The 26683-nt window shown below is 45.3% G+C and overlaps 1 protein-coding gene across 1 annotated transcript; it reads left to right on the top strand.

The window, feature by feature from the left end:
- The first annotated feature begins 1059 nt into the window (after nt 1–1059).
- LOC124718705 (homeobox protein abdominal-A-like) lies at nt 1060–26683 on the top strand. Its single transcript, XM_047244326.1, has 2 exons — nt 1060–2113; nt 26334–26683. Exons 1-2 carry the CDS (start codon nt 1060–1062, stop codon nt 26681–26683), a joined length of 1404 nt encoding a protein of 467 aa, XP_047100282.1.

A 26683-nucleotide genomic window follows, 5' to 3' on the forward strand; every position in this document is an offset into this window, starting at 1 on the left:
TTTGTTTTGTATGGTGATTCGGTAGTTCAGCTTTTGCACAACATTTCCAACCAAGTGTGCGAAGTGGTACCGTTTTATAGTGCATTCATGACTTGTCCTCTGACTGTAGTTACAGATGTGAAGGGATTAGGACGTGCTTGGCTCACAGTAGGGAAATCACTCCTTCGTGTTGTCGGACGCAGACGACCAGAAGCTTGAGGTCGTACGTAGTTTCCCTAATGTCCCATCGCCCAACATCGCGTCAGTCACATGTGTGAACGTCCCAGGTTCTTGGATATTGTTCAATTTATTTGGTTATTCACCTATCCAGCCACAGGTGAGCCGAGTTATGCCTCTTTCAACCGCTGTCAACTGCTCAGAACGTGGTTTCGTGCGAGCACATTGTGTTCTCCGTCTTCTTTTACAACGCCACTAAACATCTGACGCGTTGCAAGTGCTTTATGAGAACCACCAGTCTTTACAAGTCATGTGATGCCACCAGAAATGCACTCGGGTAAACGTTCTGGCTGTGTTACATGGTTGCAACCCAAATCATTTGCATACTCACGGAAATGCGTCAATATGAAACCATTCCACCTAGGTGCTTATCTTTTTCTGTAACTAAGTGCACTGTGACGATGTTATCGTGCCAAATTTTTACACTATTTCTTTTGTTCTATCATTTTCAGGGAATGACTTGGTCAGAAGGAGTAACAAAGGACTTCAGCCATCGACTTAATACAGTGCAGATCCGTCAGAAGACAGCGACAGCAGCCAAGTGCTACACTATGAACTAGCCAAACTGTTCGTTGTAGATACTGTTCGAACACAGGGTATTGTAAAGTATTCTGGGGAGATACAGCTGTCAATTACAGCCAAAATTGTGCGAGAAGTGAATGTGGTATTTTGTGCATCTCAGAGTCGTGTGTCAATAATGGCGAGGTACACCAGATGTCTTCGCTTGTAGCATGGGACTTGCGATTCTCAGTCTTCTAAGTCAATGGACACTGTCGTCAATCAATTTTGATAATTTAAGATCTCTGTGACTTTGGAGTTGACACCCTCTCCAGATTAACGAAAATGTCCGGATCTGCAACCTCGTATTTCCCTGGTGGTGCTCCACCAATGCCAGGGCATAGTGGAGTCCATGTTAGTACCCCACCTCCGGCACAACAATGGCCAATACAGTATCACACTTACCAGGCCCAAAGGTACCACCAGCAAGAAGTCGGAGACCAACAACAGGGGCATCAACTGTCCAGTATCGCCCACCATCAACAAAACAGAGGAATGTACCAATCTCACGACTTGGGGACCTATGAGAATCACCACGCCCCGTCAGCCTCAGACAGTCAGCATCTGCCACAGACCCAACAACCGAGACATCTTCCAGCTCCCTCTACGTATGTATCCCAGTTTCCGACGAGGCCTCCCTCTGGTGGAAGAAATGGGGACGCAAATAACGCTGGCGCCTTCGACATCAGGTACGCCACCAACTTCTTTGCCCAAATGCATTACGGCGCTGCCAGCAATGGTGAATGTGTGGCAAGACCAGTCGCTCCGTTTCCCCCTCTGGAAGACAGGACTACGGAGAAGCTAAAGAACGTAAATAACAACTGTCCAACAACTGAAACTTCACCGAATGTTTATCCTCAATCAGCAGCGAGTGTCAGCAATAAAGTGGACATACCCGAGGCTCCAATTGGAATGGCGATGAAGACCTCAACATTTTCAGAGAGATCAGTGAGTGGGAATGCTAGTCCCCCTCACCTTGTAGGACAAGCATCTTTTAGGGACCACTTCCACAACATGCAGCGTTTTGGAGAGGCCTTTTCGGATCTTCAAACTATCAGAAGGGACGACGATGGGTCCAGCAACTGCCACATGAACTCACCACCATCGGCGGCGACTGCGACTTTTGCGACATCTTTCCCGAAGGTGCTATACAGTCCAGAGACGTTCCCAAAAGAAGAAAAGAATTCAAATCCCGAAGTTAGCTCTTACCCAGATGGCGCGAATACGACGTCAACCCCATCGCCGCCTGTTCAAGACCGTTGCCCGCCCTTACCAAGAGTGGAGATGGATGTCCGACCGCAGTGCGCTTTTTTCTACCCGTGGATGAAGACACAATCCGGTAAGTACCACGATATGTCCTGTTTGTTACTCATCCTCTGTCTAGTTCCTCTTACGCAGTTTAATTCCTTCGAGAGAGAGATTTATAATCACGGCGCCATTCTTCTATGCTTGCACTAACGATACTTTCCTATTGGCATACACCTGTATTATTTCTCTCTCTCAGTTTATTTAATGAAAACGTTCATTATACCGATATTCAGCGATTCCCATCTGGCTGCAGAACTTAATTACAATTCACCAGCAGCAACATAGTCGCGTATATGAACAGTTATCCGATACTGTCAAATGTTTTTTATTCCATTCTTTCATCACAATATCAATTCTTTTGACGATGACCTGTTTCAGTCAGGAATGGCCATCCTCAGATCTTTTCTACACCATGTCTTAAAGTTATAAGGCCGTAATGGCGCCGTCAAAACACACAAATATACTCAGCACAGCATCGTCACCTAGATCTGTTCTACACCTTATTTTAGATTTGGGTTACGATGCTGTGCTGAGTATATTTATGTTTTGACGGTGCCATTACGGCCTTAACACTTTAAGACATGATGTAGAAAAGATCTGAGGATGGTCATTGCTGACTGAAACCGGTCATCGTCAAAAGAATTGATATTGTAATCAAAGACTGGAATAAAAAGCATTTAATTACAATTGCTGGGAAGACTGTCTAAATGTTCCTAAGGTGATATTGTAGTACTGAGTTTGTTTCAAGCGAGTATTCATTGATTGCGTATTTTTTTAAACTATTTTTTGTGGAATGAAAACCGCAAACAGCTGTATGTAAAGCACGTTATTTAGAATCACAAGGCCGGCTGGGGTGGCTGAGCGGTTCTAGGCGCTACAGTCTAGAACCGCGCGACCGCCACGGTCGCAGGTTCGAATCCTGCCTCGGGCATGGATGTGTATGTTGTCTAGGTTAGTTACGTTTAAGTAGTTCTAAGTTATAGGGGACTGTTGACCTCAGAAGTTAAGTCCCATAGTGCTGAGAGCCATTTTGTATATATATATATATATAATTACAAGTGGTTCCATGGCTTAAAGCCACATCTTCAGGTGAATATATGAATTACGTCATGTGTGACCCACATGTATGAGATGGATAGAAGACCCTATTGATAGTAACACGCCAAGTGAGCATACTATCAATGGTGCCATCGAAATCTTCCGAAAATCAAGCTGATATTATAATTCAGGAACAAGCTTCCATCGCACCATATGAGCTCCAGCGATAACGTTAATTCGGTGCTATGGGCTTGCTTCTGCATTTTGGTTTCAGTTCGATTTTCGGGGGATGTCGACAGCGTCTTTCAACCTATTTAGGACTTAACATCTCGCTCAGCGTATTAATATCATTTGGGCAGTCAAGGCTGAATGAGATTTTCACTCTGCAGCGGAGTGTGCGCTGATATGAAACTTCCCGGCAGTTTGAAAATGTGTGCCGGACCGAGACTCGAACTCAGGACCTTTGCCTTTCTCGGGCAAGTGCTCTACCATTCATTCTGGAAACATCCCCCAGGCGGCGGGAGTGCTAGTTCTGCAAGGTTCGCAGGAGAGCTTCTGTGAAGTTTGGAAGGTAGGAGACGAGGTACTGGCAAAACAAAAGCTGTGAGGACGGGGCGTGAGTCGTGCTTGGGTAGCTCTGTTGGTTGTGCATGTAATGGTACTTGAATTACGTAACCATTACGGCACCTCACCTCGACCTCTCAATACCAGCAATATTCTACTGTGTTTCTGTAAAGTAGTTAACATATTTCTGAGACAACATTGAGATTTGATTTCATTAATGTAGAGGTACTTTGATACATCGATATTTTTGTGTTGCAGTGATATTATTCTTATGTGTATTCTTTCTTCTGTCACTATGATCTTTGTCGTACTTGTAACTCTGGTTTTTGGCGCGTAAGCGGTTATTAGAGAGTCAAGTCTTGGACGTCATGTTGGAAAGACTCAAATTGTAGTCAGTTTATAAAATGTCAACTTTAACAGTGAGGAAGATATTTTCAAGTATGTTTTATTTTGTGAAGTGAATTGATATTGCAACAAAAGTAATAAAAAAAGAAGTTAAATTCGGAGTGCTGATTACTTTTCTACATCACCATGTGCTAACTTGCAAAAGTTTAATCTTCAAGAATGGTTTATGAAACGCATGTATAAAACTTTTGAATGTCGCAGAATAACACCTAGGCCTCTTTGCATCGGAGCTTGGACTCTTCACTACCTAGATTTTCGACGATTGAGCCATGAGTTCACAACGAGACCAGCGTGGGAAACACGAAAAGATGAGTGCCTGGTTTATCCATTATTTCGTGAAATGACTTTATTAACTGTGCTCTAATGACAACTGCCACACAATAACTTTGTTGTTGCCCGAAAATGCAGTATTTAGCAGCGTGAGCAACACCACAATCATAATTAATTTTGACCTTTGTTGTGGTAGAGTTGGTAGAAGCACTTGCTCGCGAAAGGCAAAGGTCGCGTGTTCGAGTCTCAGACCGGCACACAGTTATAATCCGCCAGGAAGTTTCAGTCAAGGCTGGTCACATCTGAGTGTCATATAACGTAATTTATACAGGGCGGTCAGAGAAGAGTCTGAAAAGCTCGTAAGGATGTTGCAGGGTTGGTTGTGCTGAGAGATAAGTCAGAAAAAAAAATCGATAAGTTCCGGCGTTTCCGAGTTAATTAGCGACGAAGTCAGCTAATCTGGCCGTTGCGTGCGCAAATTCAAGCGGCCCGCCAGATACAATCTGTGTCAGTTGGTACTGCACGAGACTGCACACCTTTGGCTTGGGTTAGATCCTTACTATCGCCCCATGGCCAATTTCTGTATTATTCGCTTGTTCGGTTTTAGGAAACCAAACGAAGAACACATTTGGTGACACCGTGTGGCATCTCCAGCATTGCGAAGAGCGGTGAAAAAAACTGCATGAAATCAGCGAAACGGTGACCGAGCGGTTCTAGGCGCAACAGTCTGGAACCGTGCGACCGCTACGGTCGCAGGTTCGAATCCTGCCTCGGACATGGATGTGTGTGATGTCCTCAGGTTAGTTAGCTTTAAGTAGTTCTAAGGGACTGATGACCTCAGAAGTTAAGTCCCATAGTGCTCCGAGCCATTTCAACCATTTTGATTTGAAATCAGCGAAACGAATCACTCGTGAGTCCCAATGTGCTACAGCAGTCCATCTAGTACGTGACTGTGCGTAACGAGTTAAAAGGAATGGAGTAGGATGGTCGAGCAACTGCTCATAGGTCACGTATGTTTATAGTCAATACTAACAAGGGAACCTCCCCATCGCACCCCCCTCAGATTTACTTATAATTTGGCACAGTGGATAGGTCTTGAAAAACTGAACACAGATCAATCGAGAAAACAGGAAGAAGTTGTATGGAACTATGAAAAAATAAGCAAAATATACAAAGTGAGTAGTCCATGGGCAACATAGGCAATATCAAGGAGGAAGTGAGCATAAGCGGGCCGTGGTCTCGTGGTTAGCGTGAGCAGCTGCGGAGCGAAAGGTCGTTGGTTCAAGCCTTCCCTCGAGCGAAAAGTTTACTTACTTTATTTTCGCAAAGTTATGATCTGTCCATTCGTTCATTGACGTCTCTGTTCACTGTAATAAGTTTAGTGTCTGTGTGTTGCGACCGCACCGCAAAACCGTGTGATTAGTAGACGAAAGGACGTGCCTCTCCCATGGGAACGTAAAACATTTGATCGAAAGGTCATAGGTCAACCGATTCCTCCACGGGAAAGCACGTCTGATATATTCTATATGACACTGGTGACGGCATGTGCGTCACATGACAGGAATATGTTTCGACCCACCTAACTTGCACACTTGGCGAATGGGTAAAAAGATTCTTCTACCTTGTCCGATTTAGGTTTCTTGTGGATGTGATAATCACTTCCAAAAAAGTGATGAAACCGTAAGAGTGTGTCACATGAACTGCAACAAATGAATGCAACAGTTTTCTCTGTGCTCTGTCAAAACATATGTTTTTAACGTTTTCAAATTTTTCCGCGTGTAGACCGTCAAATCCTGCATATGTCCAAGCAAATCTGAACATGTCCTGGAATTTTGGAGAGGTATATTGATTATGTGTGAGTGCCTGAACTCTGATAATTGCCTGAAAATAAAAAATTAAAATTTTCACTCGCGGGAAGACTTGAACCAAGGACCTCTCGTTCCGCAGCTGCTCACGCAAACCACGGGACCACGGCGCTCCTGTGCTCACACTCTCCTTGATGTTGCCTATGTTGCACATGGACTACTCAGTTTGTATATTTTGCTTATTTTTTCATAGTTCCACACAACTTCTTCCTGTTTTCTCGATTGATCTGTGTTCAGTTTTTCGAGGCCTATCCACTGTGCCAACTTATAACTAAATCTGAGGGGGGTGCGATGGGGAGGTTCCCTTGTAAGCGACGATTGAGGTGGAGTAAAGAACAGGGTTTAGACTATTACTCTCCATTGACAATATGACAATTCCTTAACGCCCCTGATGTTTCTTATCAACCGATTCTTCCTTTTACGTAAGTTGCGCCACCCCCCCCCCCCCTTTTTCTTCTCTCCAATTCGGTTCTGTACGTTTCCGTCAGTTCTTATATCTATCCATGTAATCTTAAGCATTCTTCTGCAGCACATTTCAGAGCTACTGTATTCTTATTTTGCCAACGGCCTTGCCGCAGTGGTAACACCGGTTCCCGTCAAATCACCGTCGGGCTGGGCTAGCACTTGGATGGGTGACCATCCGGTCTGTCGAGCGCCGTTGGCAAGCGGGGTGCACGCAGCCCTTGTGAAGCAAACTGAGGAGCTACTTGACTGAGAACTAGCGGCTCCGGTCTCAGAAACTGACACACGGCCGGGAGAGCGGTGTCTTGACCACACGCCCCTCCATTTCCGCATCCAGTGACACCTGGGGGTGAGGATGACACGGCAGCCGGTCGGTACCGTTGGGCCTTCATGGCCTGTTCGGAAGGAGGAGTATTCTTATCATACGTAATGTTTTTCGCCCATGTTTCATTCCGCACAAAAACTGCATCCGCATCCAAAGCAAATACTTTTAGACAGGTTTCCCAAATCATTAAATTTACGATTCATTCCTGTTTTTGATTAGTGCCTTTTTGCTATTCGCAGTCTATATCTCACATCCTATTTACTCTGGTCATTTTCAGTTATTTCATCACTCCAAACGGAAAAAGTGATCCTTGACATTCAGATCCCATTTCCTAGGTTAATTACCTCTTTAACGCCCGACTTAATTCTACTATACTCCACATTTTTATTGATGCTCATAATACTATCCACTCCGTTCAGTAGGTCTTGCAGGTATCTTCCGAAGTTGTGAAATCATTCTATCATCTGTCTTTAAAGTTGCTATTTCTTCTTCCTAAACGCTTTCCCAGATTATTCTTTTTCTTTACTTCTTGCTCAGCCTGTTCAAGATGTAGACAGTCTCTCCCTCCCTCTATCGCTCCCCCGCCCCCTCGTATCTTATCCCTGATAACCCTGGAATTTCGGAAAGCGTATTCCACCCAACAGAGTCAAAACCATTTTTTTTCCTCAAATTTACTTATGGTATAAATACGGGTTTACCTTTCTTCAGCGCATCTCACAAGGGCAATGTGTCTTCGTATACTACTACATGTCTGCAGAATCCTTACTTATAGTTCCCCAGGTGGGCGTTTATCAATCTTTCCATTCATCTTCTGACAGTCTGCAAACGTTAATAATCGAGTATATAGTAATTTTTTTATCGATCTATGGAACATACACAAAAATACACTCCTGGAAATGGAAAAAAGAACACATTGACACCGGTGTGTCAGACCCACCATACTTGCTCCGGACACTGCGAGAGGGCTGTACAAGCAATGATCACACGCACGGCACAGCGGACACACCAGGAACCGCGGTGTTGGCCGTCGAATGGCGCTAGCTGCGCAGCATTTGTGCACCACCGCCGTCAGTGTCAGCCAGTTTGCCGTGGCATACGGAGCTCCATCGCAGTCTTTAACACTGGTAGCATGCCGCGACAGCGTGGACGTGAACCGTATGTGCAGTTGACGGACTTTGAGCGAGGGCGTGTAGTGGGCATGCGGGAGGCCGGGTGGACGTACCGCCGAATTGCTCAACACGTGGGGCGTGAGGTCTCCACAGTACATCGATGTTGTCGCCAGTGGTCGGCGGAAGGTGCACGTGCCCGTCGACCTGGGACTGGACCGCAGCGACGCACGGATGCATGCCAAGACCGTAGGATCCTACGCAGTGCCCTAGGGGACCTCACCGCCACTTCCCAGCAAATTAGGGACACTGTTGCTCCTGGGGTATCGGCGAGGACCATTCGCAACCGTCTCCATGAAGCTGGGCTACGGTCCCGCACACCGTTAGGCCGTCTTCCGCTCACGCCCCACCATCGTGCAGCCCGCCTCCAGTGGTGTCGCGACAGGCGTGAATGGAGGGACGAACGGAGAGAGCGATGAGAGTCGCTTCTGCCTTGGTGCCAATGATGGTCGTATGCGTGTTTGGCGCCGTGCAGGTGAGCGCCACAATCAGGACTGCATACGACCGAGGCACACAGGGCCAACACCCGGCATCATGGTGTGGGGAGCCATCTCCTACACTGGCCGTACACCACTGGTGATCGTCGAGGGGACACTGAATAGTGCACGGTACATCCAAACCGCCATCGAACCCATCGTTCTACCATTCCTAGACCGGCAAGGGAACTTGCTGTTCCAACAGGACAATGCACGTCCGCATGTATCCCGTGCCACCCAACGTGCTCTAGAAGGTGTAAGTCAACTACCCTGGCCAGCAAGTTCTCCGGATCTGTCCCCCATTGAGCATGTTTGGGACTGGATGAAGCGTCGTCTCACGCGGTCTGCACGTCGAGCACGAACGCTGGTCCAACTGAGGCGCCAGGTGGAAATGGCATGGCAAGCCGTTCCACAGGACTACATCCAGCATCTCTACGATCGTCTCCATGGGAGAATAGCAACCTGCATTGCTGCGAAAGGTGGATATACACTGTACTAGTGCCGACATTGTGCATGCTCTGTTGCCTGTGTCTATGTGCCTGTGGTTCTGTCAGTGTGATCATGTGATGTATCTGACCCCAGTAATGTGTCAATAAAGTTTCCCCTTCCTGGGACAATGAATTCACGGTGTTCTTATTTCAGTTTCCAGGAGTGTATAATTTAAAGCAACAATACACATAAAAACACACTGCGCTACGACACACACGCACACGCACACGCGCACGCGCGCGCGCGACTGGCATTAGGACCTCGTCCCCTCGATCCTCCTGAGTCAATGAAGGCAGTACTTCACGAAACTGAGAAAGGTGTTGTGATCATGAAAACGGGAAAAGATTAAAACTTCCACCATAGTTGGTGAACAAAAGATTTTCGGTAAGAACAATTAAGCTATGATAGTATAGTGCAGTATGATTGTTGTTCTCTTTCTTCCTTTCGGCCAACGACGGACATCAAAACAAAACTTTAAGACGTAAATAATTCTCACCGCTTTTAGTGCTTACTTGTTTCGTTTCTGTATCTTGCCACAGCTACACAACCACTACAACGCAACCTGCAATGAATGTGGTTCTAAACCCATCACCGTAAATGAAAATTGAAGAATCACTAAAGCAACTGGTTGGATTTGTTTCTCGAAATCTTGATTTATGTCAGTCGCAGGTGAAAGTTTTAATGCCACTTATGTTTAACATGTGTTCGTTTTATAGTAGTCAGCCGTGATATACTACGAATGACAGCTAGATTCCAAAGACGGTACGTATTTTGGAAGATTCTGGCTTGGCACGGACAGGGCTGGAGACTCCAGGTGTAGAAGAGAAAGCGCGTGACCTCTTCAGCGGCAGGCAGAGTCCGACCACCACATACAATGGCGCTCCCCCAGGGTGTTCCTCTACCTGCGCCGACTTTCACCCCACCCCACCCCACACTACACCAGCACGCTCGGGCCTCTGTCACAACTCTAGGCCGTTTCAGTGCATCCTACAGCCACAGCCAGAACCGCGTAAACAAAAATTACGCCCACCTATCTGATGCGATATACGACCAATCATTAGTAAGCGTTTCCACAGGCAGCGTCAAGTTGGGCGTGCGCCTACATCCACATCCACACTTCGCAAGCCACAGAGCAGTGCATGACAGGGAATACTTCCTATTGTATCATGATTAAGCCTTTTCCCGTACCAGTCTCGCATGGAGCACGTGAGAAATGACTGACTGAAATCCTCCGTGTGCGCTGTAGTTAATCTAATTCAGTCCTCTACTTGCACCGACTTTCACACCACACCAACACGCTTGCGCCTCTTTTCCCGTACCAGTCTCACATGGAGTGTTACATAACGGGTTTTAGTAGACTCAAAAAAGGCCAGCAGATTTCCGTATACTTATTTTTAGATGCTCCGCCGATTCCTGTGGTTGATTATCGCTTGCCCAGTAAATTCTTGGGCTTTATACGAGAGTCACTCCAAAAGAAATGCACACTATTTTTGGTAAATACAGTTTTCATTCTGCATGTGTGAAAGTTTTACAGTGTGTAGATACATCCTTCCCGCTTGTTTTCAAACTTAATTCAACCTGTTCCCGTGAGTGGCGCCGTCACATCATGTCTTCAAGATGGCTGCTACACTTGACGTTCGTCAGAAGCAACGTGCTGTCATAGAATTCCTGTGCTGTGAAAACGAGACAGTGGGAAACAACCACAAGAGGTTGAAAAAGGTTGGAGATGCTGCTGTCGATTGCAGTACAGTTAGTCGGTGGCCAAGCAGGTTACGTGATGAAAGCGGGCACGGCAATATTGAGGATTGTCCTCGCAGCGGCAGGCCTCGTACTGTACACACTCCAGACAATGTGCACAGAGTTAAAGAATTGGTGACTGCTGACAAACGCATCACAGTGAACGAATTGTCACGCTACGTTGATAGGGGAAGGAAGTGTTTGCAGAATACTGAAAGTTTTTGCGTTAATAAAAAGGTTTGTGCGAGGTGGGTTCCCAGGATGCTGACAGTGGCTCACAAAGAAACAAGAAAAACGGTATGCAGCGAACTTTTGGAACAGTAGATAATGGTGGAGATGAATTCCTCGGAAGAATTGTGACATGGCTCCATCATTTTTCACCAGAGACGTAGAGGCAATCAGTGGAGTGGCGTCGTGCAAATTCACCCAAGAAAAAAAATTCAAAACCACACCTTGTGCTGGAAAAGTTATGGCTACGGTGTTTTTCGATTCCGAAGGACTCTTGCTTGTAGACACCGTGCCAAGTGGAACCACCATAAATTCTGATGCATATGTGAAGATACTGAACAAACTTCAAGCTCGACTGAGTCGTCTCCGACCACATCGGCAAAAGCACGATGTTTTGCTGTTGCACGACAATGCACGGCCACATGTCAGTCAAAAAACCATGGAAGCGATCACAAAACTCGGATGGACAACACTGAAACACCCACCTTACAGTCCTGACGTGGCTCCACGTGACTATCATCTGTTTGGGAAACTGAAAGACTATCTTCGTGGAACAAGGTTTGATGATGATGATTCCCTTGGGCACGATGCCAAACAGTGGCTCCAACAGGTTGGCCCAGAATTTTACTGTGCGGTTATACAGGCGCTGGTTCCAAGATGGCGTAAGGCAATTGAGAGGGATGGAAATTATGTGAAGAAATGGAAATATTGTTCCTAAAGGATGCATCTACACACTGTACAACTTCAAACATGTGGAATAAAAGATGGATTAAAAAAAAATAGTGTGCATTTCTTTTGGAGTGTCCGTCGTATGTCTGGAATGCATTCCAGATTTCCAAGATTTCAGAGATACAGGATTTCCATTCAAATACCTCACATTCCAAGACAGCAAACACTACTCCTACCTACGGTAAGACAAACATTCCACAAAGTACTCCTTTAGCAGTAGTGAATGTCAGGTTGTGATTCCAGTGCGAATAAACGTGTCCGATGACAGACAATACTCTAATGCCCACCTTTATAAAAAGACTGGCATTGCGTTTAGATAAACATGTGTAAACAGTTTGCACCTTTTTTCTTACCTGGATGGCCGCAGCTCGTGGTCTATTGGCTAGCTTTGCTGCCTCAGGATCAAGGAGTTCTGGGTTCGATTCCCCGCCGGGTTGGGGATTTTCTCTACTCAGAGACTGGGTGTTTGTATTGTCCTCATCATTTCATCATCATTCGTGTAGTGGCTAGACGGGACTGTGTGAAGATTGGGACTTTATACGGGAGCTGATGACCGAGCAGTTGAGCGCCCCACAAACCAAACATCATCATCATACCTGGATTAGTGGTATTATTGGGTTTCTTAATATCCGAACCACAGCTCTATGCCACTGCAGCGTTAAATGAATATGCATTATGTCTTTACAACGCAACTGCAGTGTGTATACTAAAGCCTGGTTTACGTCGAGGCAAACACAATCGGACGAGCATCAGCGTTGTAATTCTCTCTGCTGTAAACAAAAGCGAACGTAAAAAAAAGAAAGCCATTCGTCGTGGTGGCTTGCTTTTCGCTGCTTGTCGGTCTTTTAATCAACCATCAAAGGAAGTTCGCGTTGTTCCCCTTTCGGGGCTAGCAGTATGCAAGGCTTTCTTCTACTGAATTGTCCACTTTTGGTGATGACATTAGTATCGTGAGCGATGGAAAGTTTAGAAGAGAATAATATGTTGCTCACAGAATATTCTTCTCCGATTCAAGAGATGTACAGCATACATTCCGAATGAAGAGAACTATGATTGCTAGAAAATCGTCGAACCACTGAAAGGTGGTACTGGGGACATGAGAAAACGATAAATTCACTAGATGGTAGCTTCAAACGGGAATGAAGTGGACAGCCCCTAGCTTTGTACTTAAATCTAGTTGCTGAAACTTTACAGGCAGACTTTCTCGGAATGGTTCACACCTGATTTCAAATACTTGCCAGTTCAGTTTCTTCAGTACAGAATTTCATTTTGAAACTCTTCCACTGGTCCCTGTTTCTACATCGACATCTACGTAGATACTCTGAAAATCACATTTAAGTGCCTGCCAAAGGGTTCGTCGAATCACCTTCACAATTCTTTATTATTCCAATCTCGTACAGCGCGCGGAAAGAATGAACACCTGTATCTTTCCGTACGTGCTCTGATTTCCCTTATTTTATCTTGGTGATCGTTCCTCCCTAAGTAGGTCGGTGTCAACAAAATATCGCGTTCGGAGGAGAAAGTTGGTGACTGGAATTTCGTGAGAAGATTCCGTTGCAACGGGAAACGCCTTTCTTTTAATGATGTCCATCCCAAATCCTGTATCATTTCTGTGACACTCTCTCCCATATTTCGCGGTAATACAAAACGTGCTGCCCTTCGTTGAACTTTTTCGATGTACTCCGTCAGTCCTATCCCGTAAGGATCCCACACTGCGCAGCAGTATTCTAAAAGAGGACGGACAAGGGTGGTGTAGGCAGTCTCCTTAGTAGATCTGTTACATTTTCTAAGTGTCCTGCCAATAAAACGCAGTCTTTGGTTAGCCTTCACCACAAGATTTTTCGTGTGTTCCTTCCAATTTAATTCTTAATTGTAATACCTAGTATTTAGTTGAATTTACGGCTTACACGCAACAATATGCGATTTTGGGTCGACCTCGGTACAAAACACTTTTGTTGTTTATTTATTCCTCAAACTACTTTCAGTGACAAATATCCCCATCATCAGTGGGTTCTTTGATTCTAAAACATGCAGAAATAGCATAGTTATAAAATAACGTAAAACATTATAATATGTGTATTATTTTGTTCCAAATATTGCTTTCCGAGAGAAATTTCATATACCTTATTTGCCATACGTCACAGAATGGCTTTACAAATGTTACCGCTGTTTCCGCCATACTTTCTGCTGTTTCTCTCGTCTTGAATCATCTCATCTCTAACTGTATTTCTGTGACACTTCCCCACGGCTCAAACAAACTTGTGACCGTTTGTCTTACTATTCTTTGCATACGTTCAGAATCATCTGCTAGTGCTATTTGGCAAGGGTAATACACATTTGAGCAATATTCTAGGGTGAATCACACAAGTAATTCGTAGGTAGCCTCTATCTTCACCTGCACCAAGCCACTTAACGATGTGTGTGGGGGAGGGCACTTCACGTACCACTAAACTGATCAGCCTTGCCTCTTCCACTCGCGAATGGCGCGTGGGAAAGATGGTTGTCGGTAAACCTCTGTGTTAGCTCCAATTTTTCGAATTTTCTCGTCGGGGACTTTTCGGGAGATGCGTGTCGGAGAAACTAACATTCTGTCCTCGTCTCCCCGGAAACTACTCTCTTGAAATGAAATGTCAATGGCAATCCTCTTCGTGATGCACAACGCCCCTCTCATAGCGCCTGCATCTGTTGAACACCTCTGCAGTGCTCTAGCAGCAGCTAAACGATCCCGTGACGAAAGGCGTCGCTCTTCGTTGGGTCTTCTCTCTCTCTCTCTCTCTCTCTTTCGTATCAGTCATATCTGGAAAGATAACACAGTAATCAAGTATCACCCGAAAAAGCGTTTTGCAAGCTACTTCTTCACTGGAACAGTTATATTTCCTTAAGATTCATCCTATGAATCTGTCTCGCATTTAGTTTTCCTACAATTCGAATATGCGCAATCATTCCACTTAAGGCCGATCTGGACAGTTACACGTCGGTATTTTACGCTAGATACTGTTTCCAGCAATTTGCAATCAATAGTGTAGTTCTAATCCCAAAGAAAGCAGGCGTTGACAGATGTGAAAATTACCGAACAATCAGTTTAATAAGTCACAGCTGCAAAATACTAACACGAATTCTTTACAGACGAATGGAAAAACTAGTAGAAGCCAACCTCGGGGAAGATCAGTTTGGATTCCGTAGAAACACTGGAACACGTGAGGCAATACTGACCTTACGACTTATCTTAGAAGAAAGATTAAGGAAAGGCAAACCTACGTTTCAAGCATTTGTAGACTTAGAGAAAGCTTTTGACAATGTTGACTGGAATACTCTCTTTCAAATTCTAAAGGTGGCAGGGGTAAAATACAGGGAGCGAAAGGCTATTTACAATTTGTACAGAAACCAGATGGCATTTATAAGAGTCGAGGGACATGAAAGGGAAGCAGTGGTTGGGAAGGGAGTTAGACGCGGTTGTAGTCTCTCCCCGATGTTGTTCAATCTGTATATTGAGCAAGCAGTAAAGGAAACAAAAGAAAAATTCGGAGTAGGTATTAAAATCCATGGAGAAGAAATAAAAACTTTGAGGTTCACCGATGACATTGTAATTCTGCCAGAGACAGCAAAGGACTTGGAAGAGCAGTTGAATGGAATTGACAGTGTCTTGAAAGGAGGATATAAGATGAACATCAACAAAAGCAAAACGACGAAAATGGAATGTAGTCGAATTAAATCGGGTGATGCTGAGGGAATTAGATTAGGAAATGAAACACTGAAAGTAGTAAAGGAGTTTTGCTATTTGGGGAGCAAAATAACTGATGATGGTCGAAGTAGAGAGGATATAAAATGTAGACTGGCAATGGCAAGGAAAGCGTTTCTGAAGAAGAGAAATTTGTTAACATCGAGTATAGATTTAAGTGTCAGGAAGTCATTTCTGAAAGTATTTGTATGGAGTGTAGCCTTGTATGGAAGTGAAACATGGACAATAAATAGTTTGGAGAGGAAGAGAATAGAAGCTTTCGAAATGTGGTGCTACAGAAGAATGCTAAAGATCAGATGGGTAGATCACATAACTAATGAGGAAGTATTGAATAGGATTGGGGAGAAGAGAAGTTTGTGGCACAACTTGACCAGAAGACGGGATCGGTTGGTAGGACATGTTCTGAGGCATCAAGGGATCACCAATTTAGTATTGGAGGGCGGCGTGGAGGGTAAAAATCGTAGAGGGAGACCAAGAGATGAATACGCTAAGCAGATTCAGATGGATGTAGATTGCAGTAGGTACTGGGAGATGAAGAAGCTTACACAGGATAGAGTAGCATGGAGAGCTGCATCAAACCACTCTCAGGACTGAAGACCACAACAACAACAGTGTAGTTCTACAGTAGTGATTTATTTTTCTATGTCTGCGCAGTATATTACATTTACTAGTATATATGATCAACTGCCAGACCCTACACCATATTTAGATATACCGAAACCTTGGTCAAGAATTTTAATAAATCTTTATCCTGCCACTGTCTGGCTGCTATCATTTACCGTGAAGGACCTACAAAGTTACAAACAAGAACCGACTTCACGTGGTTGCTCTACGAATATACTACAACTCCCCGCGTATGGCTACCATAGAGATGTTGAGGACAAGTTTAGGCTAATAACAGCACGCTTAGAGGCATATGAACGGCCGTTCCTCCCGTGCTCTGTACTTTAATGCAACAGTAAGAAGAGAACTACAAACACTAAAGAAATTAAATGCCGATAACATACGTTAATGGTATAATGTGAAACTTGGATTACAGATTACATATACAATACACATGTTTTTGAATAGGGTCCGCCTTTAGCAAAACAGTCACTGTACATCAGGAAAACCACACCATGTGGTAAAAAGCTATAAAATAAAAGCTAACTGAAGATTCTGCTACTGCAGTGGAACATGTTTACGTTGTTAATTTTAAAAAAAAGAAAAAGAAGAAAAAGCCGGCCGTGGACGACAAGCGGTTCTACGCACTTTAATCTCGAACCGCAGGACCGCTACGGTCGTAGGTTCGAATCCTGCCTCGGGCATGGATGTGTGTGATGTCCTTAGGTTAGTTAGATTAAAGTAGTTGTAAGTCTAGGGGACTGATGACGTCAGATGTTAAGTTGCATAGTGCTCAGAGCCATTTTTGAACCTACACGATTCACGTGTCCTCTGCAGGACATACTGTCTTATGACATTACCACAGACAACCGCTGGATCAGCTAACAGTCTTAAAGAGCTTCCAATGTTTTCATCTAGATCATTTATGGTTCAAATGCGTCTGAGCACTATGGGACTTAACTTCTAAGGTCATGAGTCCCCTAGAACTTAGAACTACTTAAACCTAACTAACGTGAGGACATCACACACATCCATGCCCGAGGCAGAATTCGAACCTGCGACCGTAGCGGTCGCGCGGGTCCAGACTGTAGCGCGTAGAACCTCTCGGTAGATCATTTACATACATGGTCAACAGTAACGGTCTTGTCAGAATTCCTTGGGGTACTCCGAAATTTACCTTTACACCTGACGATTTCGCTGCGTTAAAAGCGATGTTTGAGTTGTATACACAAGGAAATACTTCATCCAGTTGCTACTATTTTCTCCACTAAACGGCATTGCAGGATGGTGTCAAATGCCTTCCTGAAGTCGAGGAACGCAGCATCAACCTGAGCTCCGTTGTCTACAGCACTATATATCTCGTGGAGCAACCGAGCGAGCTGAGTTTTCTAAGACCTTCGTGTGCGGAATCCATGTTGATTTTTTTTGTGTTATGGTTTTAGGGCGCAAAACTGCTACGGTCATTAGCGCCCGGTCTGTGGCTTAGCAATGGGAGCGAGACTCAAAAAGTGGGAAAACTAAAAAACAGAAGGAAAGCTTAGAAAAACACTATAGAAAAGGGGGGAGGGGTTGCTTTCCCCAAAAAGAGCTTCAAATGCCCGACGTCATCTCGCTGATACTAATAAACTCTAGAGCTCGATCGGCTGAGCGCGTGTCATCTGCTAAAATGGAAGACATATCAGGCGACAGCTGTAGACGGGCGCGTAACGGAGAAAATAGGGGCACACAAGTAAAAGGTGTCTCACCGTCCACAGTTGAGAGCAATGGGGACAAAGCGGGGGAGGATCGCCACTTTAAAGATGTCGATGGCTAAAAAGACAGTGCCCTATCCTTAGTCTAGTTAGAATTGCCTCATCCCGACGACGAGTTCGGGAGGAAGAGGTCCAAGCATAGGGAAGAAATTTCACGTCCCGCAATTTATTATTGGGAAGTGTAGACCGATGTGCGTGCCATGAAAGAGCAGCACGACGACATAAAACATCCTGTAGATCTGCGAAAGGAATCATGCGAATGTCTGGCCGAAGAAGAGAGACTGCAGACTTGTCCGCTGTATCGGCTGCCTCGTTTCCACTGATACCAACATGTCCTGGGATCCAGAGGAACGCCACAGAGGCGCGCCCCAAGTGGAGCAAGTGGAGGCAGTCCTGAATCCGGTGGACCAGAGGGTGGACAGGGTAGAGAGCTTGGAGACTGAGGAGAGAGCTGAGCGAATCTGAGCAGATAACATACTGTATCCGCTGATGGCGACGGATGTATTGGATAGCCTGGAGAACAGCGTAAACCACCGCAGTAAAAACCGAAGCCGAAATCGATTAGGGATGTCGCCAACAGTATAGGCACTCCCAACTCTAAAAAATGGTTCAAATGGCTCTGAGCACTATGGGACTTAACATCTATGGTCATCAGTCCCCTAGAACTTAGAACTACTTAAACCTAACTAACCTAAGGACGTTACACAACACCCAGCCATCAGGAGGCAGAGAAAATCCCTGACCCCGCCGGGAATCGAACCCGGGAACCCGGGCGTGGGAAGCGAGAACGCTACCGCACGACCACGAGATGTGGGCTCTCCCAACACTAAATGATGTTTTTGAGTCGTCAGTGTAAATAAATGTCCTTCATTTGTGCGCATGGAGCTGCAAATGCCGGACGATAAACGAGAGAAGGGGTACCATCCTTGGGAAGCTGTCAAAGGTCACGGAGCAGGCAGGTCCGGGAACGGAATCAAGGCGGTGCTGTACCCCAAGTTGTCAAGAAAGTTTTAGGAAAGTGGAAGTAAAGAGAACGTAGCAGTTGACGGAAGCGGACTCCCGGTGGTAGTAGAGAGGAAGGGCGGCCTGCATACCCTAAATCCAAGGAGGCGTCGGAAAAAAGGTCATGGGCTGGATTAGCAGGCATGGAAGACAGCGACTCAGGAGGACTGCTCGCCGAATGGACAGTGGAGGTTCAGCAGTCTCAGTATACAGGCTATCCACAGGGCTGCTGTTAATAGCTCCAGACACTAAACGTAATCCACGGTGGTGGACAGAGTCGAGACGACGAAGAATAGACGGCCGAGCAGAGGAGTAAGCTATGCTTCCATAGTCCAATTTCGAGCGCACTAAGGCGCGATAGAGGCGGAGAAGGACCACTCGGTCCGCTCCCCAGGAGGTATCATTCAGGATACGGAGGGCGTAGAGGGATCGCAGACAGCGAGCTGACAGATAGGAAACGTGGGAGGACCAGCACAATTTTTTGTCAAACATAAGACCCAAGAATTTAGCGACGTCCGCGAACGGAAGGTTGACAGGGCCTAGATGTAAGGAAGGTGGAAGAAACTCTGTACCACGCCAAAAATTGACACAAACGGTCTTACTGGGAGAAAAACAGAAGCCGGTTTCGATGCTCCAAGAGTGGAGGCGATAGAGACATCCTTGAAGACGTCTTTCAAGAAGGCTGGTCCGTTGAGAGCTGTAGTAGATCGCAAAATTGTTCATCAAGCGATATAGAACTACAATTGTGTCCATCTGTCCAACGGCCCCCTCGTGAAAACAGAGACCTTCGCCTTTTTTCAGCCACTACGTACCCGTCTTTGCTCGAGGGACCGATATGAACATCGTCTATGTCAGATAGAATCATGATACACCGTAGCTCTTCCGAACAAATAACTGTGCCCGAGGGTTGGAAGAAAACATTAATCACACCAGAAAAGGTAGCAGAAGTCGTGCACAAAAGTATCGTCCAATGTTTGTTCTAAAATTTTAGACTACGTTCTGCACTCTAACGTAGTGTTATCTTGAACAGATATCTAATCTCAAACATAGAGCCGGCGAGTGTGGCCGAGCGGTTCTAGGCACTACAGTCTGGAACCGCACAATCGCTACGGTCGCAGGTTCGAATCCTGCCTCGGGCAGTTAGTTAGGTTTAAGTAGTTGTAAGTTCTAGGGGACTGATGACCTAAGATGTTAAGTCCCATAGTGCTCAGAGCCATTTTTTTTTTTCAAACATAGAAAGATACCTCGAACACAATGACGTTGCCCATGTCAACCAGTACGGATTCCGAAAAAATCGAACATACGAAACACAATTAGTGCTTATCTCATTCTGAGTTGAAGTAGCCAGTCGAGCAATGGAGTCTTTTTTTGTCATTTTAATACCATTTGACTTAGTACGCTTCGTAACGCAAGGACTGGAATAAGGATTTACTCACTGTTAATCCATCGAGGACAGTGAAACAACAGCCGGAAATGAAGTGTTTGGATAACTGAAACCAACAGCTGTGTTGTATTCCGACGTCGTTTACCCAAAACATGGTACCAGCTTCGACGCCAAAAAACCGACATCTTCAGACGCCAAGCTTAATGTGTCACTAACGCACGGGCAACACTGACAAAGAACAACAAAATCTTCAAATGGAAATAGTATAACTTATTAAACATGTGACGCCAGCATGTGGAGTCGTGTGCAGCAGGGCCAAAATGAACTGGATTCCACATCTTGGTGGCAGTAACAAGGCACCAATGATCGGACGACAGAATGTATTGGTAGGTAGGGAGGACACATTGGGTTATCTTGGTTGGAGAGAGACGAAAGATGTACGGGTAACTATTGGTATGACCCCTGGAAGTAGTGTATATTGGGATCCTTGCTGTTCATATTATGTATTGATGGTCTGGTAGATAATATTACTACTAACCACAGACGTTTTGCAGATGATGCAGTTAATTATAGCGGGGCACTACCCAAAAAAATCTGCGTAAGTATTCTATCAGATCTTGTTAAGTTTTCAAAGTGGTTCAAAGATCGCAGCTGTTACTTCGGGATCGTCTAATGACAGCCGACTAAAATAAAGTTTTTGTGCGGCAGCCAGGTATTTTCGCTTCACGTTCATTGGTTCCGCCAATTCACAATCAAACTGTCACACTCCAACCTAACCTAGACCTTGGGCTGAATCTGTCACCAAAACCAAAGTTTTTGCTCTCACAATCGTTGCTTCCGTCAACTCGCAACTACACTGTCGCATTCCGACCGAACCTAACCTTGAGACTACCCTACATACACTACTGGCCAATAAAATTGCTACACCAAGAAGAATTACAGATGATAATCGGGTAATCATTGGACAAATATATTATACTAGAACTGACATGTGATTCCATTTTCAAGCAATTTGAGTGCATAGATCTGAGAAATCAGTACACAGAACAACCACCTCTGGCCGTAATAACGGCCTTGACACGCCTGGGCATTGAGTCAAACAGAGCTTGGATGGCGTGTACAGGTACAGTTGCCCATGCAGCTTCAACACGACACCACAGTTCATCTAGAGTAGTTGGGTTGGGTTGGGTTGTTTTGGGGAAGGAGACCAGACAGCAAGGTCATCGGTCTCATCGGGTTAGGGAAGGACGGGGAGGGAAGTCGCCCGTGCCCTTTGAAAGGAACCATCCTGGCATTTGCCTGGAGCGATTTAGGGAAATCAACGAAAACCTAAATCAGGATGGCCGGACGCGGGATTGAACCGTCGTACTCCCGCATGCGAGGCCAGTGTTTAACCACTGCGCCACCTCGCGCGGTCATCAAGAGTAGTGACTGGAGTATTGCGACGAGCCAGGTGCTCGGCCACCACTGACCAGACTTTTTCAATTGGTGAGAGATCTCGAGAATGTGCTGGATGTGCTGGCCAGGGCAGCAGTCGAACATTTTCTGTATCCAGAAACGCCCGTACAGGACCTGCAACATGCGGTCGTGCATTATCCTGCTGAAATGTAGGGTTTCGCAGGGATGGAATCAAGGGTAACGTCCACTGATCAAAGTGCCGTCAATGCGAACAAGAGGTGACCGAGACGTGTAACCAATGGCACCCCATACCTTCACGCCGGGTGATACGCCAGTATGACGATGACGAATACTGGCTGCCAATGTGCGTTCACCGAGATGTCGCCAAACACGGATGCGACCATCATGATGCTGTAAACAGAATCTCGATTCATCGGAAAAAATGACGTTTTGCCATTCGTGCACCCAGGTTCGTCGTTGAGTACACCATCGCAAGCGCTCCTGTCTGTGATGCAGCGTCAAGGGTAACCGCAGCCATGGTCTCAGAGCTTATGTTCCATGCTGCTGCAAACGTAGCCGAAGTGTTCGTGCATTCTTCAGATACTGGATGAATGTGATCTCTGTGATATGTGAATGTCTGGAGCGAACCTTTATTCCAGAACAAAGTACGTCAGAATCGGAAGATACCCTCGACGTGAATTCGGGAGTAAGTGACATTGACAGTGAAAATTCTTATGGGCATCACGGTGAAGGAAATGATTTTATTGCTGAGTCCGAACGAAAATGGACCACTCCAGTGTACCTATTGACTCGCTATCTTCAGTATAACGTTGTCAAAGGATCCCTCAGACCAACGAATGCAAATGATCTTGCAACCACAATTTCCGAAGTTTCCTAAGATGTTCTTTGATGACTAAATTGTAAATACTACGTGTATACACCTTCATCACTCCTGAAGCATTACAATGCAAATGTTGTTGCTTTGGACAGAATGATAATTAGAACAGGTGAAGATTCTGCCACAATGATAGCTTTTTTTTGGTGAACTACTGACTGCTGGAGCTTTTCACTGCTGAAAGGAATCAATTTCCAAAAATGTGGATAACAGACAAAAATATTCGTTGTGCAGTTTTTACTGCTGCTGTGACACGGAATCGATTTGTGCCATTTTTTAAAAGACCCCAGTTTGGTAAACAAAATTTGACGACATAGGCTTGGTATGTTAGGCGTCAAGCTGTCACTGAAAACTAAAGTGGTTCAAATGGCTCTAATCACTATGGGACTTAACATCTGAGGTCATCAGTCCCCTGGGCTTAGAACTACTTAAACCCAACTAACCTAAGGACATCACACACAACCATGCTCGAGGCAGGATCGAACCTGCGACCGTAGCAGCAGCGTGGTTCCGGACTGAAGCGCCTAGAACCAATCGGCCACAACGGCCGGCTACTGAAAACTACTTGAGTTTATTTTTATTCGGTGCAACTATTCCTGAAAGGTGGCTACATCACATGTGAAACGTTAGAGCCTAGAATTAACATTACTCACTAAGTCATTAATACCTAACCAGAAATCTACCTCTTCGTTTACCACAGACTAATCAACTCTACATCTGGAAGTTGTGATGTAACAAAATAAAAGTGATGTTGTTATTCGATGTAAAAGTTGGAATTTGAGATTTTGCTTACTGTTTTATCAATCACAATTGACGTAAGAATCATGGATTGACCATTGTCATAAAATATTGCATTATGAAATGTGAATAGTCTTTAATTGCAGTTTGGCGTGGCTTGAAGCAGTCACAGCTCGCGTACTATTGAATAAGAAATTGCGTTATCGTCTTTCTAATTACGTCATGATCGTAGATACGATCATACCCGGCGGTGTAGTTATTGTTATGACAAAATAATTTCCTAAGGGACCAGAAAGTTCTTCAGGGCGCAAAAACAACTGTAACATCGCACAAAAGGGAAATTCAGTATTAAAGCTGATGCAAGGAGACGATAAAACAGTTTTCTTTTTGTCAATGTAACACGCACATTGGACTGCTGATCTTGGTGTCTGTAATCTTAGCAAAATGCATAATTAAAATGAAAATAATACTGAGGAGATGATAGGAATGAGCACTGCTAAATGAGTCAGTATTCCCAGAACAAATATTTTTTATAACTAAAGCATATATCGTACCTTAAGCTTAGTACTACAAAGACAGTAGATTTTTATGTCCGTTTCACGTCCATTGACCGAGCAAGGTGGCGCAGTGGTTAGCACGCTGGACTCGCATTCGGGAGGACGACGGTTCAATTCCGCGTCCGGCCATCCTGATTTAGGTTTTCCATGATTTCCCTAGATCACTCCAGGCAAATGCCGAGATGGTTCCTTTGAAAGGGCACGGCCGACTTCCTTTCCCATCCTTCCCTAATCCGAGCTTGTGCTCCGTCTCTAATGACCTCGTTGTCGACGGGACGTTAAACACTAATATCCTCCTCCTCCATGTCCATTGAGCGCTCTTTTATATAGTCATTGTCCTCCTGAGTCGCTTGTGCGTCGCCACGATAAGTTATAACAGTTCTTCTTTTTACGCTTCACTCAAACTTAGACGGAACGCGTTTTAATTTATTTAGTAAAAAAGTAGATCAGACCGCCACAAATCTGCGTCCGTCTTACTTAAGAAAAACAGTACAAGTGTTTAGCGCTCAAGGCTTCATTTGTTCTCCAGCGAACAAAATAGTGAAGGATCGCATATCTATCCGTATTCTTCTGTTTATGTTGCCGCCCAAAGACGACGAATTACATTATTTAGGAAATTCCACCATCGCATTATACGAGGGTAGTTCAATAAGTAATGCAACACATTTTTTTTCTGAAACAGGGGTTGTTTTATTCAGCATTGAAATACACCAGGTTATTCCCCAATCTTTTAGCTACACAACACTATTTTTCAACGTAATCTCCATTCAATGCTACGGCCTTACGCCAACTTGAAATGAGGGCCTGTATGCCTGCACGGTACCATTCCACTGGTCGATGTCGGAGCCAACGTCGTACTGCATCAATAACTTCATCATCCGCGTAGTGCCTCCCACGGATTGCGTCCTTCATTGGGCCAAACATATGGAAATCCGACGGTGCGAGATCGGGGCTGTAGGGTGCATGAGGAAGAACAGTCCACTGAAGTTTTGTGAGCTCCTCTCGGGTGCGAAGACTTGTGTGAGGTCTTGCGTTGTCATGAAGAAGGAGTAGTTCGTTCAGATTTTTGTGCCTACGAACACGCTGAAGTCGTTTCTTCAATTTCTGAAGAGTAGCACAATACACTTCAGAGTTGATCGTTTGACTATGGGGAAGGACATCGAACAGAATAACCCCTTCAGCGTCCCAGAAGACTGTAACCGTGACTTTACCGGCTGAGGGTATGGCTTTAAACTTTTTCTTGGTAGGGGAGTGGGTGTGGCGCCACTCCATTGATTGCCGTTTTGTTTCAGGTTCGAAGTAAGGAACCCATGTTTCCTCGCCTGTAACAATCTTTGACAAGAAATTGTCACCCTCAGCCACATGACGAGCAAGCAATTCCGCACAGATGGTTCTCCTTTGCTCTTTATGATGTTCGGTTAGACAACGAGGGACCCAGCGGGAACAAACCTTTGAATATCCCAACTGGTGAACAATTGTGACAGCACTACCAACAGAGATGTCAAGTTGAGCACTGAGTTGTTTGATGGTGATCCGTCGATCTTCTCGAACGAGTGTGTTCGCACGCTCCGCCAGTGCAGGAGTCACAGCTGTGCACTGCCGGCCCGCACGCGGGAGATCAGACAGTCTTGCTTGACCTTGCGGCGATGATGACACACGCTTTGCCCAACGACTCACCGTGGTTTTGTCCACTGCCAGATCACCGTAGACATTCTGCAAGCGCCTATGAATATCTGAGATGCCCTGGTTTTCCGCCAAAAGAAACTCGATCACTGCCCGTTGTTTGCAACGCACATCCGTTACAGACGTCATTTTAACAGCTCCGTACAGCGCTGCCACCTGTCGGAAGTCAATGAAACTATACGAGACGAAGCGGGAATGTTTGAAAATATTCCACAAGAAATTTCCGGTTTTTTCAACCAAAATTGGCCGAGAAAAAAAATGTGTTGCATTACTTATTGAATTGCCCTCGTACATTATACATTAATCATTCTTTATAAACAAGTATTTGCCTTCTGGCTGAAAGTATTAACTATTTGCTGTTTTAATGAAGCCATAAATAGCGAATATCACAAAGTGACTTCATCTTGTAAAATGTTCTGAGCTCTCCGTCCATAACGCTGTTGCCAGTCCTACTGGATACCCAATGGCAACCCATTTTCTCTTACAATTAGCAGTAATAGCCCAGTCCCTCTTCAAATGTCCAGACACACAGACCCCACCTGGTTAAACTATATAATGACAAGGTATCATGTGCTAAGAGTGGGAGTTGGGCTTGGCATGATAAACGTTTACTGTATGCATCTGGGCTGTCATCGACATTTTGTACCTAGTAAACCATTCCTTTCAATTTTGTAAAGTGGTTGCTGTATCAAGGATTCCCTTAATTCTAACGACTGCAGTAACCGATTTGCCTTCATGTGTCTGCAGGTGAGATTCCGGGACGGGAGACAGCCAAACGCACCCGCCAGACGTACACTCGCTTCCAGACGCTGGAGCTGGAGAAGGAGTTCCACTACAACCGCTACCTGACACGCCGCCGACGAGTGGAGATCTCGCAGGCCCTGGGCCTCACAGAGCGCCAGATCAAGATCTGGTTCCAGAATCGGCGCATGAAGCTGAAGAAAGAGAATGGTGGCACGCTACCCGCCCCACTCGTGAGCCTAGGACAGTCCCTGGCTGGGAGGGTCCCCATGCTCTCCATGGGGCTGCCGAGATCGTCGCCATCGTCTTCACCACTGAGGTCCTCGCCAGACGCTGGCTCTGACGGTGTGGACTGA

This window comes from Schistocerca piceifrons, chromosome 10, assembly GCF_021461385.2.
Source record: "Schistocerca piceifrons isolate TAMUIC-IGC-003096 chromosome 10, iqSchPice1.1, whole genome shotgun sequence".
Classification (NCBI taxonomy): domain Eukaryota; kingdom Metazoa; phylum Arthropoda; class Insecta; order Orthoptera; family Acrididae; genus Schistocerca; species Schistocerca piceifrons.